General features: G+C 35.8%; 1 protein-coding gene across 1 annotated transcript; it reads right to left on the reverse strand.

Moving 5' to 3' along the window:
* Positions 1–513: 513 nt before the first annotated feature.
* On the reverse strand, positions 514–14320 carry CSTF77 (Tetratricopeptide repeat (TPR)-like superfamily protein). Its single transcript, XM_087329259.1, has 24 exons — positions 14042–14320; positions 12718–12795; positions 11747–11809; positions 11333–11442; positions 10173–10273; positions 9883–9944; positions 9643–9783; positions 9430–9558; positions 7811–7857; positions 7518–7581; positions 6757–6877; positions 6523–6581; positions 6381–6449; positions 6127–6267; positions 5995–6059; positions 3986–4082; positions 3853–3912; positions 2210–2362; positions 2009–2078; positions 1815–1922; positions 1620–1727; positions 1390–1551; positions 1077–1310; positions 514–975 (listed from the first exon to the last, which is right to left on the reverse strand). The coding sequence occupies exons 1-24, from the start codon at positions 14162–14164 to the stop codon at positions 809–811; spliced, it is 2532 nt and encodes an 843-aa protein (XP_087185385.1). The 5' UTR covers positions 14165–14320; the 3' UTR covers positions 514–808.

Raw genomic sequence — 14320 nt, forward strand, 5'->3', positions numbered from 1 at the left:
GGGGAATAGAACACTTCATTATCCTTTCATCTCATTCAGAGATTTCCTTTGGAATAAAGACAAAATGAAGTTAATATCTGATGTCTAATGTCAAATCTAAGCTCAGTCTTTCTGATGTAAATCAATAAAAGATAAAATGAAGCATATCTATTGTCTAATGTCAAATCTAAGATCAGTCTTTCTAATGTAAATCATCCTACCTCGTTTATAATATGAGTTTTAGCATACATCATTAGAATCTAGCTTTCCACATTGTTATAGAATAAATGTAATTTCTAGATATAAAGACCTACATGATTGTTTCACATATCTTCCTCCCAATTCTTGCATTGTCCTCATTAATCGATTATGTAATCCCTGGTTGAATATAAGATTTGTTTTTATGTGGCAAAATCATCACATTCAACCAATATCTAGATGCATGTAAATTCAGCCGATATCTTGAGTTAATTGTATATTTGTCTTTAGATGATTCAACTTATGACAGAAAACATGCAATAAAAGAATCATCCATAACAAATAAGCCATATTTACTGCATCAATGCTTTGACCAATCCTTTGAATGGTCCTTTCATCATCTTAATCTAGTAGAGCAATACAGAAGAATAACATGATTTAGTTTTAATTTCCTACCATCTTAAAAACATATTGTGCCATGCAACAATCTGACCACTTGTAGCAACTAATATGGCTTGATTGCCATCTATAAAGCAAGACCACTAATAATTAATGCAATTCTTACAACACAAGTCTCATTTCAACCAATGCTGTATCTAGTATACACCCCCCCCTTGCACAGTTCAGGAGATTAATCAGAGCTGCCGGACAGCTCTCCTGTTATTGCCCCACTACCACCTGATGTAGAGCCTGTCGGAGCTGAACCTGTTTTTCCAACACGAGCTCTCTGGAGTTGTCTGAGCCGAAACACATCAGGCGTTCTGTTTTGGACAGACGTGGTTTCCTCCTCTTCTTGTCCTATATGAAGGTTACAGATAACGATATATATGAAGAATAAAAACTATAACAGATGAGAGTCTGCATATTTTGCTTTTAAGTATGAGAGATAGAGAACTAACTATCAAGATCTTTTCTTTTTTGACCGTCCGACTTCGTTACTCTTGCGGTGGTTGAGTTTGTATTACGTCCACCAAGCTTTGCAAAACCATTTACTCCAGGCTGACTTCTTGTATCCCCAGATGTTCCTTTTGCTTGTGAATTTTCAGATTCTGCACCGATGCCCTCTGGCAGGCTGATAGGTATTTTCAGTTGAAGTAGTTCCGAAATCACCATATCGATACTAGGTGTTGGGCCTATAATGTGACACAAAACGATTATAAATAAAACAACGGAATGACCTTAGCATTTCCAAGCAGACGGAGGCAATCTCACCTTCAACAGCTGGGAGTTGTCTGAGAAACGCACCGACAGCAGGTGGCAAAATTCTGACTGCTTCTTCAATAGATGCTGTAACGGCACCATCCATGGTTTGCTGTATGATACTAGTCAATGTTGAAGATCGAGGCTGTGAGGGAAGAGAAAGACCTGGCAAACCTATACAATAGACAATAAATAAATATATAGTCTGGCTAGAGTATATTAAAATGTACCAATGGCAATACCAGCAGGAACAGTTGCTTTCACCGGAGGTGGATGCAAGCCCAGTATTGGTTGTACACTGTTTGTTTCCATACCAACTGCTGTTGCCATTCCAGTTAGTGGTGTTTGGGCTGTACAAACATGTTCAAAACCATCCACCGTTTGAGAAAACAAGTAACAGATCCATAAGTTACAAACAGATTCACTAGTTCTCTTACCTGCCATGGTCCTTGGGTCATACACTATCATTTTAGAAACATCTGGCCGTACTAAATTGGAAGATAGACTTGAAACTGCCATAGCTTCTAGACCTGTAGATCCTCTCTCTGTCGTTCAAAATCCATCACAAGTTGAATGTATAAAAAATATATATTACTTCCCGTGCTTTGCATTAGAGGTGTTTAAAATATACCCCCTATTGAAGCATTAGCCTGTAGTGGAACAGTCTTTTCAGCTTTCCCAGGAAGCTTTTGTGTTAACGTCTAAAATAATCAAAGAGTTAAGTACACATCATTACAGTAGTTACATTAACAAAAAGTCATTCCACGATATAGATATGATTATTATTATTATTATTATTATTCATTCCAAGCAGCCTTGCAATAATGCAAACCTGTTGACGAGCAAGATAATCCAAGTCTTGTGAAGAGCAGGGCCACAAGTCCAAAAAACGGTAGCGAGAAACAAGTTGCTGTAAAGAACTTTCAGATGCAGCTGCTCCTTCATCTCCAATTAGCAAAAGAGCATCCTTTCTCCTTTGTTGGACCTGTATTATAACAGTAACATATCCAATCATCTAGGACAGACATTTCCATAATCAGTGTAGTATGAAAATCACCTTGTAAAAAGTGACCACATACTGTATTATCGAAACTTAAATAATCTTTCCCATGTATATCCTTTTGCATCCACCATACAGTTGACTGAGATCTCACATACTTTTACATTCACCGAGCTTTCATCTTCTAGTCAAAAGTGGGCACATACTGTATTACAAAACTTAAATCATCTTTCCCACGTATATCATTTTGCACCCACCATACAGTTGACTGAGCTCTCACATACTTTCACATTCACCGAGCTTTCACCTTCTAGTCAAAAAATTCTCAATCTGGAATCTTCTGTTTCCACTGTGATCACACAAACTTGATCACCACCATATATAGAAACCCATGCTATAATTCATGGTTCAAGCCTATCTAGTATTACTCAAGCTTGATAACATACTGTTAACAAATACCAAGTTATTCACTTCAACAGTTTTTCTTCTTGATGATAGTAGTCCTGTGGAAACTAAAAAATTTCATGCCTACTACACGTGCCAAAGCCTCAATGGGATCATATGTTTTGTTTTTAGAAGAACTAAATTATCATGGACGTTTGGTTATTCCACTGAATCCATCATCTTATTCCTTCCTCATTTGGTAATTTTACAAATTGTTTTCACCTTCAGATAAAGAACATAGAAACAATAAGATTTTGATCTGATTCAGAATTATATCTTTAGTCCAAGGTGTACGGAGTACTGGTAATAAGAAGCATAACTATCATTTCTTTTTTTTTGTTTAGCATAGTGTTTTGTGTTTAATTATTTAGTGTTATTTCGCATTATAGTTATTTCATATTTTGTGTTGAGTGTGTTAATTTTGTTTGTTAAATTTTACTCTTCTTTTTTATTTTCTTTGTTAATGCTTGTTAGTTAATTTCATAGATTAATTTTTGGAGAGTTAGTAAACCACCAAAAAATATCCGTTGACAAAGTACCAATAGTGTCTATCCCCATGGATAAATTCTCTTTGACCATGACCCCAGGGATCATTGAAATCGACAGAGTCGAGACCCATCCGTGACGTCTCAAGATAATCCCAGGAGTGGGAGATTCAGTTGCTTTATACTTAGAATCCTGAATCTATTTCAAAGTTCTGGACTAGGGTTTTCTCAACCCAAGCAAGTACTGAGCTGAGACACACAATCATCAGCCTATATGAGCTCCCAGGACATAGATGTAACAAGAAAGCCTGTAGAGATTGAGACTCTAATGCATAATTTCTCAGTCACCACATGAGCCACGTGACTATGCATCCTAGCTTGCCCATCTTCTAGAAATCATCCAAGCAGAATAAGACAGTATATGGATCTGACCAAGAGTGCCCCCCTTGATAGAAAGAAGACAAACTAAAGGTCCAGGAAACAGTCAAATATATAAAGTGATTTTAGGTTATTGTCATTTAAATCAACAGCAAACTGTATTTTTACCTTCAACATGCTAGAGAGATCACCATATTCCTGTTCAAACTGCACAAATCTATTCCAAACCTGCAAATGAAATTCATTAGATAACCATTATAAAACATGATCTTGTCAGAGAAATTTCTTGTATTAGACCTACCTCAATGGATTCTTCAGGGGGGAGCACATTCAATGCTCGCTCAAAAAGTACACGTACATTCTGGTCATCATTCAATCGACATAAGAAATCTGCGTATCTGCGCAATTATAAACCCATACATATCGCTTCTTTTCAACCGTAAATAGATAGGGTTGTTACAGACTTTACATATCATGCTACAAATAACACGGAATTTCAGAACCCTGGCTAGTACCACTGATAGAATTCCTTTGACCTATGGTCTGTTCACTAACATTTCTTGTGTTAGAATTTTCATCAGAATTTATGGGTTGAATTATATGAACTAAATAACTATGAACTATTTTTAAAAAAATGCACACAACAGATTAAGCCTTCTGCAGGAGCTGCAGCCACTCTTTTCTGGCTTAATGTGTTTGTATTAAATAACCATTCTGCCCGTCTCTTTCCTTATCTCAGCCTATTTGCTATCTTCTCAATGTTTAATCACCTTATCTTTTGCTACCTGCAGCATCAATTAAAGCTGTGGCTCATGATGCCAACACATTTCATAGTATGATTCAGACACACTATCCACTTCAAGTTTGGTTTATAGGCATTCTGGCTGCCACTCCTTAAACACAAAACAACCAAAACAAAATGAAAGTTGAAATTGACATTGTGACGCTAACACAAATTTCAGTGTGAAAAGCTAGATAAACATGCTATATTCTTAGTATTACGTCAACTTTCACCTAAACATAAAAACGTTTATATGTCTCAAATTACAATGGCAGAAACTTAGAAACGCCCAACTGGCAGATTGTCCTGCTAGTAGCAGATTTAAAACAGGCTCCCTTGACTAATATCTCCAGTCTCTATGACTACATTAGTCATAAGAAATGTTGTTGAATGTTATGAAATTCTTTCTTTAAAATTGTAACAGGAATGAAATGGAGTTTCCTATAGTCTTTGTTCTGGATACTAAAAGAGAAATACATTGTGTGATAGGAAACCTGAGCCACAATAGGGAATATGCCAATCTTCATCCTCTTTTATGCGACAGGGTGCCCATATCATACTCATCAGAGGAACTCCCATACCGCCTCAGTGCAGTCCAGTACCTTTCTTGTGATACTTCTAATGACCTCATAGTAAATTAACGCAGACCAAAGGCATGATCATCAGCACATCTTCAACTTGGATGCCTGATTAAGCATTTAGATTTCAGTTTATCTAGATCTCAAAGACAATTAAGGCTCTGATCATTTATATACATATATATTGCAAGGTCACTTTCATAAGGTCTCAGTCTGGATAAGGAAGACAAGAGAGGTTAACAGGGGGATAAATATACTGTTTTGGGAGCCTTCCATAGCACGTATAATGTATATGTGCATTCAGTTCTGAGAACCAAGAAACATTTCTGGTTATTGGTATCTTGTTAGATAGGCCGATGATCTTAGTCATGCCAATGTGGCGAGTCACATACGTAGGGTTCACTGGCTCATATAGGACCCATGACTTATTGTGCATTTCTTTATTCTTATATGTTCATGTTATGAGCATGGAGAGCTTGCTGTCTTGCAGCAAGAGTGCAGCTTTCTTACGTAGTCCATCTACCACATCCTAAGGTACGAGCATGCTCTTCTCTTCCATTGTACAAGACGTAAGAAGAATTGATGGGACTCGTCCCAGGGATATTACGTTTCCTGGACACAAATCTCTAACATTCCTTTTTTACTTCTATTTGATTACTGTGATTTGGCTAATTGTATGATTAATTGGTAGATCCTTAAGTAAAGTAGTTATTACTATGAACCATATTGCATATGGAAAACCCAAGCTTCATGCACCTTCTGTCTATTGTTGCTTACCTCTGAAAATTCTGAAGGACAGAATATTATTTCTTGTTTGTCTAACAAGAAATAATATTCACAAAATACATAACATAAAATTCATGTGAACAAGATGCTACATGGTGTTTGACATGGTAGATATTTCTCAATGTATATGATAGATAACCTTCAACATTGTGACCAAACACTTACTCCAAGACATATGCTGGTTCATGAATGTACTTCTTCAGCCCCATCTCAAAAATGTTGCGTGCAAGCTGAAACAAAAAATTGACAATCAAAAAATCCATCATCCTTCAGGGAATAAAATCAGCCTATATTTACCTTTGCATCCTTCTCCAAGCACAAGACCATCATTGCTGATGCAACATATATATGATATGTACATAACGGTGACTTCCGGGCATCCACAAGAACTTTAAGAGCAGAGTCTGTTCCCTCGGTCCGTTGGACAAACCTAATGAACTGTCAATATATGCCCAAACATTCAAAGTAAGACAAAAACAATTATTTAAAAGGGAAAGTTCATATAACCAATAATAAGCTTTAGCAGATGAAAACAGATTAGCCAAAAATACCTGAATATAAGCTAATGATGAGGATGCATGGCTATTCTTTACCAATATCTCATAAACCTTTTTTGCTTCCTAAAAATGAGTACAGGGTCAAAGTTTGCCCATTGTAAACCAAAATTACATGACCTTGTAGAAAATGTGAAACCTGGATATTCCCACGAGCTTCCTCAAATTCAGCATAAGCATAGTGAAGCAATATTTTATCTGCCATGAAAACAAGTTAATGGCAATTCAAAGAAATTTCATTGTCTCCATATTCTGATTTTGCTCATATATGTCTAACTCTTATGGGTGCAAATATATCATACTACAAATATTTAATGCATATATTTTACACAGACTTTAAACTGCCTGCAATATTGCAAAGATAAACACATACCTGGTAAGGCCTTAAGTGCTCTTTGGAATATTACAGCAGCTGAATCTGAGGAACCTGCTTGAGCATGCCATGTGGCATAATCATACCAAATGTCTGGGTAATGGTATAAAAACATGAGACACTGCCACCAAATTCAACAGCAGCCAATAAGTATTGCAGATGAGAACATGTATTTGACACCAGACAGTTAGGAAAATCTAAAACAAGATCATTTCCTCCTAAACTTTTCAATATATAAAAATAACAGTAGCATAAGGCTCTCACCATTTTTTTATTCTCGTCCATTGTTAACAATAAAGACATACGGGCCAGAAATGTCAATCTCTAAGGGGCACTAAATTCCTGGATATGACATTTGTGTTGTAATGTACACTAAATTTTTATCAAGTATTTCTACTTTATATCTGATTTCTAGCCGGGGCAAAATTTTAGTAATTTTCATGTTTACCATATACTCTGGAATTTTCTAATGATGCAACAGGGTGCTAGCCTTGAAATGCCATACATATGGCATAACCTATCCACATTGAGCATAAAGAACTCACATATATTAACTGACCTGATTCGACTTAATTATTAGTAAGCTCTAAGCAAACATGATCATTTGTTTTACTACTCGGGAAGAAAATATGTGTAAATTTGTAAAAGGTAATAAATATGGATGTTTCTTGATCATCAAAGCATTGCTTGCACGAATATTTTTATCCAAGCATGTTATTGGAAATCTTTCAAAACTATGAAACAAAACAAAGTGTTAATACCTGCTCATATGTGAAAGCTACTCTTTTCATCAGTGAAGCAGGATCTAATTTCTGAGGATTCCCTCTGTAAACGAAGTAATGAATTATTAATTAATGAAAAGAACTACATAAAAATACAACGGGTTAATATGCTTCCAGAAGAACACAAAGTCAGAATATAAATGTAAAATTTATACTAGATAAAGCTAGTCCTTAGGAATGGAATGGATGATCCAGAAGGCACCATCAAAGATATGCAACCTTTGTTATGAAGACAATGTGGATAACTGCATTGTGATACTATAGATACTCACTTTTCAAAATTCAATAGCTGTTTCCACGCGAAACATTGCTGCTCCTCCTGCATTTATTAACATAGAACTGAAACAACTCAGAAGAGAAACATTTGACCATCCAAATAAAAATATGAAATCTACATTGTAATAATATTAAGCTTATGTACTGACTTTATTTCTTCTAATTGCAGAGGGTTATTGAAAAAACATTGACAAAACAAAGGAAATTTCAAGAAAGGATTGTCAGTATGCATGTGCAAATGTAGAACTTTCATACAGCATCTTCAGGGCATAGAATGTAACTTCATGCATAAATATTTTCTACCAACAAGAACAGTTTCATTCCTCTTTACCACCAGCGAAAGCTCTGAGAAAAGAAAAGCCCTGCCTGATACATTAAAGTCAATACAAGCATGATTTCTTTTGACAAAATCTGATAGTACGCATCAGGGCCTTCAAAATGTTATGGGCATAGATTGACCTATGCGTGATATTCGTGGTATTTGCCATCCGTAAATTTTATGATATTCGAGAATAGGAAATGGCCCCAGGAATATTATAAAACCATTCATTTACATATACATATACACACATACATATACACATATTACATATAGATATACACACATACATATATACATACATACACACACACACATATATGTATATACACACATACATCAATAATTAATTAATTCACTAATATAATAATTAATTTACTAATACATTAATTAATTAATTCACTAATACATTAATTCATTTACTAATACGCTACATAATTCATTAAAACATTTATTAATTCATTGAAAAATATTAATTAATAATCAATTACTACATTAGTAATTAATTATTTAGGGCTTTGGCTAAACTTAGGGTTTCAGTGAAACCCTGAGTTTGCAGCCGAGAACAGGATGTAGGATTAGCGTAGAGCATGAGAGGGCGGCAGGACACAGGCCAAAAAGAAGAAATAGGGTCGAAATTAGGATTTTGACTGAAATTAGGGTTTTCAGCCAAAACCCTAATTTTTCTGGCCGAGAATAGGATGCAGGAGGGGATGGCAAGGTGTAAGCATCACACACAGGGAGCAGGGTGAGGCTTCCTCCTTGCTGCGCGCTGTTCAGTCACTCGCAAATAAAAAACATTTTTTTTTTCAAAAAGAACTTTTAAAAAACGAATACATTTACATGTATTCGTATTCTTATTTGTATGCATTCGTGGGACAGCCCCCAAGAATGCGAATATGTCAATCTATGATTATGGGATTGTGTTCTAGTTGCCTTGCAATTGCAGAGGGTTAATGAAAAACCATAGACAAAATGAAGCAAATTCCAAGAAAGGATTGCAAATATGCATGGGCAAATGTAGAACTTTCATACAGCATCTTCAGGCATGGATTCATCATTCATTTATCCGTCAATTATAATTTCATGTATAAATATTTCCAACAAACAAGAACAGTTTCACTGCTCTTTTCCCCAGAGAAGGCTTTGAGAAAAGAAAAGCTTTGTCTGATAAAACCTGATGATAAGCATCAGCGCCTTCAAAATGTGATGGGATTGTACGCTAGTTTTCATCCACATTTTTCGAGAATAAAACTGAAACTATTCTAATTATGTGAGAGGAATTGGGAAAGTTGCCTTCAGAGATCCAGTTGGAGGTACTGCCAGCATATTGGAATCTATTCGTTCACAGAATTTCTTGCGCTCCCTGTACACAGCTCTTGCACTGTAATGTTTTGGCTGATATTCAGCAAGAAGACTTTTTGCCTGAAGTCACATAATACATAATTACCATTTAAACAAGACGATTCTACATTTTATATTCAATAAAATTCAAAGCAGATGGCACACCAGAGCACGACTGATGGAATTCTCAAAACTTTCATATTCCTTCCACAGTTGTTCCACGAGATGTATAGGTGCTACAACTGCCCTCTGATATGCTTTTCTGATAGCTGTCATTCTTTGTGATTCTTCTTGAGGTGATGTAGCCTGAATAAATGTATTAGAAAAAGTATTACTCCACAGTAATTTGAGAATTCCAGGTGCATTTGTTACTCTTGCAAGAAAAACCTCAGAACTTTAAATTACCGGAGCTGTCTTCAAGAAAGATATATATTCCATCCACACTGCTCCAGATCCAATGTCCATTCCTGCAAGCACAAAATATCCAATATTACTTCCATTAAAGATAATTGTTCTCCGACTGCATTGAAGCAGTTGGCATAATAATTAAAAACATATTGAATCAACACGAGCTAAATTCAACTTGGAGCATGGTTCTCTATTGATGAAGTGATGATCAAAGTTGGTATCAAAGGATAGGATACAAATCACTCATATGATGGAAATAGATGCTGCAAAGGACTTAATAAACTCACCAATATGACCTAACATAAAATCAAACGCCTTCTTAGTTTCATCTCGACCTTCAACACCTCGTTGCTCATTAACCTTTCGGATGAAGCGTATGTAACACCGCCTGCATCCATTTGCTAATGTCAATACGGCTGCACCTTGAGAAGAATAACATGCACATTGCCTAAAATACCGTACTCATACTTGAAACAAGAAATCATAATGTGCATGTGGGACTATCACTGCGTAGATACTACCATCAACATAGAGATTATAGCATATTTAGAGACTCAAGGTGTCATAGGTACCCTCATTCCAATATAGATTGAATTGTCCACATCTCGACATGAGTAAAGTGGAAAAGAATGGAAAAATCTAAGCTTATCTTATTAAGTTGGATAGAGAAAGAACATAGATGATAAGCCTCGCAACATCTTTTAGTAGGAAGATGACCTGCTATAAGGCACTCTTTTCACACATGTCAAAGAATTTAATTATTATCAGGCCTTCTTACATGGATAAACATATATCACATGCACTCCATAGAGTGATAGGGCAGCTCAAGACATCTTCACATCAGTTAGAAATTGAAACAAGAATATCTGGATGCAAAACTTCGGAAGGATGGATCTACCAAGTGCGCCATCGGGGAGTGGAATTGGAAGAACATTATGTTTGCCATGGTGCAATTTCCTAAGAAATAGGAGGGAGATAATACCACTGGCTTTTCGAACAAGGCTTTGGCCCAGTATGTAAGGTAATCGGTACGAAGACCAGTGGTGCTTACAACTATTCTTGCTAGAACTCAAGATATATAGACTGAAGTTGTTGAAGGACAACAATACAACCACAACAGTTCATCAACAAAGAGCAACCATGACATTCTTTAGCTCCATCATTCCTCATGCTGTGAGTCAATCACAAGCAGGTTTCGACCAAGACATTCGAAAGGGGTTACAATAGATCAGGGAATAGCAAAGTGGTGTGCATGTAGGCCACGACCATTGGGACCATGGCCTCGTCACCCTTATCGCCAACAAATAAAGGCCAGTATCAACTAGCACCAATGTGAATCATTCAATTCAGAGATCTCTCCATCTAGGGGCAAACAGCAACTAAGTTGTCAAAAGCTTGGAAAGATTACACAACAAATAGCTTATTACATATTTCCAGTCAAACATACCAAAGATCAACATGAAGGCAATTTAGCAAGCAGCGACTGAATATTTGCTTTGTTGCATCATCATTATTTGCATTCATTTGTGCCTCAACATATGCCCGCCAATATCTTGCCTGAATATAACAAACCAAATATACTATTATGCACATAAAGCTGAAAAAATATAAATGATAGTACTTGATCACATTCAAGGACATAAATTTGATTTTCTCCAGTAGCAAGGTCCATGTTTAATTAAAATGCATGAATAATTCGTCAAAATTTTAAAATAGGAATTTCATTCTCTATGTTGGCATGTATCCACCTGTATTCAACAGATTGTTTTGGCCATGTTGATCAGTAGTCAAGAAGATGAAGGCTGAGCTTAGTATGGTGTTGCAAATTAATCAACTTACAACTCAGATGTGGAAATATTACCGCTGTTGGGAAGTTGGTGAGTAGCACTTCATATAAAGCAGCTGCTTCAGATATCGGCCTCATCTGACATGTGTAGATAATTTCAGCTTGCTTGAGTTAAAGTATATTATCCAAATACCTTTAATACAAACATAGTTAGTAAAATGATGCGGGAGAAAACCAGCACACAAAAGGGCATGGTTACTTGTTAGATAAATATGCCCTTCCATTGGTGAAACGTAAAGGACATTCCGCAGCTGACATGTGTAGATAATTTCAGCTTGCTTGAGTTAAATTATATTATCCAAATACCTCTAATACAAACATAGTTACTAGTGGTAAAATGATGCAGGAGAAAACCAACACACAAAAGGGCATGGTTGCTTGCTAGATAAATATACCCTTCCATTGGTGAAACGTAAATGGGATACTTAATGGCCATTAAGATAAATATAACAGTGAAAGCGAATAGAAACTCCACTTTTTGTTCTGGAACAAGTACTCTACATTGTGTCGAAAAATTTGTTCCACATTAGACGCCATTGGTGCAAAAAAATATCAGATTTCCATAGATATTTAATGAGGAGGAATGATGATCCTAATTCATGTTTGAGCAGCTCATGATATGGTAGTAAATGTCTTACACGTTGTGGATATGAAGTATGGAATCAACCATCAAGACATAATGCCCATGGGAATTTGTGACAGATTTATGACCTAATTTTATGTTTTATAGTAAAAACTATGACCTATTGCCATTAAAAAAATAATCTATTGATAAGATTCACTACTATGACTCGCCTTCTTACCTGCTTTACAATTACTTTATTGATTCCACAATACCTATACATGTAAAATCTACTTCTACCTGCAAACATTTTTCCAAAGCATACATGATCAATCCTATAGCAATGCTTCTTGGGTCTTTTCACACTTGTAGATGCATTCAAGTATATTAAACACGATAATGTATAATAGACGAAGATTTATACCTGAGCTTCACTACCAATAATATTCCATGCCTCACTGTCATAACAGTCTATGATTATGCGCTCTCGTGCTCGCCTTTCCTGGGAAAGTTAGTAACATATGGATAAAATTTCAAGAAAATTCAAGTTATTAATTGATCATGCCTCTATCCGATGTCAATAAGGAGAGATAATTAGACCAAAACATAGCATACTAATGCACAAATTTGTGCAATTTATAAAAATGTCCATCAACAAATTTCAAATTTTCAGTTGCCTTTTGTTCAAACTTAAACGAGGAATGAATTTTTTAACAGAACACCATAAGGATGGTTTAATAGGCCCACACAAAACAAGATTGGAATATAATTACCAAAACGTTTACAAACCTTTGTCTAAACTTGTTTGAATTATTTATTAACGTATATCTCATGATTGGCAGGTTCCTATTCAAGAACATCTGAAATTTTACAGGTATATTTACCTTCAATTCAAAACTTTAAGGTGATATTTGAATATTGCAAGTGTAAATTACACTAAACGCAGGTTTTTTTCCCCAACAATGCAGAGCTACAATTCTTTAAAGCTAAAACTGCATTACATATAGGCTAAACAGAGGTCATACGGACATGATCATTAAACCCATATGTAACCCGAAATTATGTAGCTGGCCATTTTTTTGTTTAACTTTAATCTTCACTCAATAGGTTAAATATGTGGAAGGCTATATATACTATGGACAAAAAAATAATAATAATTAAAACCCTCTTTAACCTGAACAACATATAGGCTATTGTTAAGCCATAAAGAAACAATGACTAAAACCCCATTTTTATCCTCAGATTGTGGGTTTTATTTATTGTGTTTTGGAAAATAAATGAGTTTAGTGTAACTTTCACTTGCAACTTTTGAAACCCACATTTGCACCGTAAATTCGTCGATAGAAAACCTGCAAATTTTGAGATGAACTCCAAGTAGGGCCATCAAATTTAATAATTTTCCAAACGTAAATAGAAGTTGTTCACTGTTTGACATTTAATAGGCCATATTTGTTGCTTATTGTTCAGCATACGTCCAATTTGTTTGTTCATGTATGAGCTGCAATGTCATATTTTGTATTCATCTATGAGCTTAACTAGGTCATTTTGTTGTGCATCCCAAGATGTCATATTTTGTATTCATGTATGCATTTTATGTGACATTTTTCTTGTCCAATGTCATAGTTTTTTATCAGGAAACTTTCCTTTCTTGTTCATCAACACGAAGTCATTGTTTTAATTCATCGGTGGACACTGCACTATTTTAGGGAGACAAGCATGGTGTGCTCAAAATCGAATAAGGATTTTACCTTATCTGAGTGAGGCGGACCAATCTGAGAGAAGAGGCGTTCTAACGAGGAGGGGACAGAACCTGAAGAAGCACCTTCTTGAGGAGACGAAGGTCCATCTTCTTCTTTAGGGGCAGAGGCCATCGATTCGTGTAATTGTCTTCCCGCCTATCTTTTCTCGACTCTTCTCTCCTCTCCTCTCCTCTCCTCTCTTCTCTTCTCCTTCTTTTTGTTAAGCTACCATGGTGGAGCCACCATAGCCAGCACAGTTAGCTGATTTCTGCCCTGCAAAGGATGCTG

This window comes from Azolla caroliniana, unplaced genomic scaffold (genome assembly GCF_043228905.1).
Source record: "Azolla caroliniana isolate FFs.n. ecotype wild unplaced genomic scaffold, voAzoCaro1.0.p SCAF_13, whole genome shotgun sequence".
NCBI classification, from domain to species: Eukaryota; Viridiplantae; Streptophyta; class Polypodiopsida; order Salviniales; family Salviniaceae; genus Azolla; species Azolla caroliniana.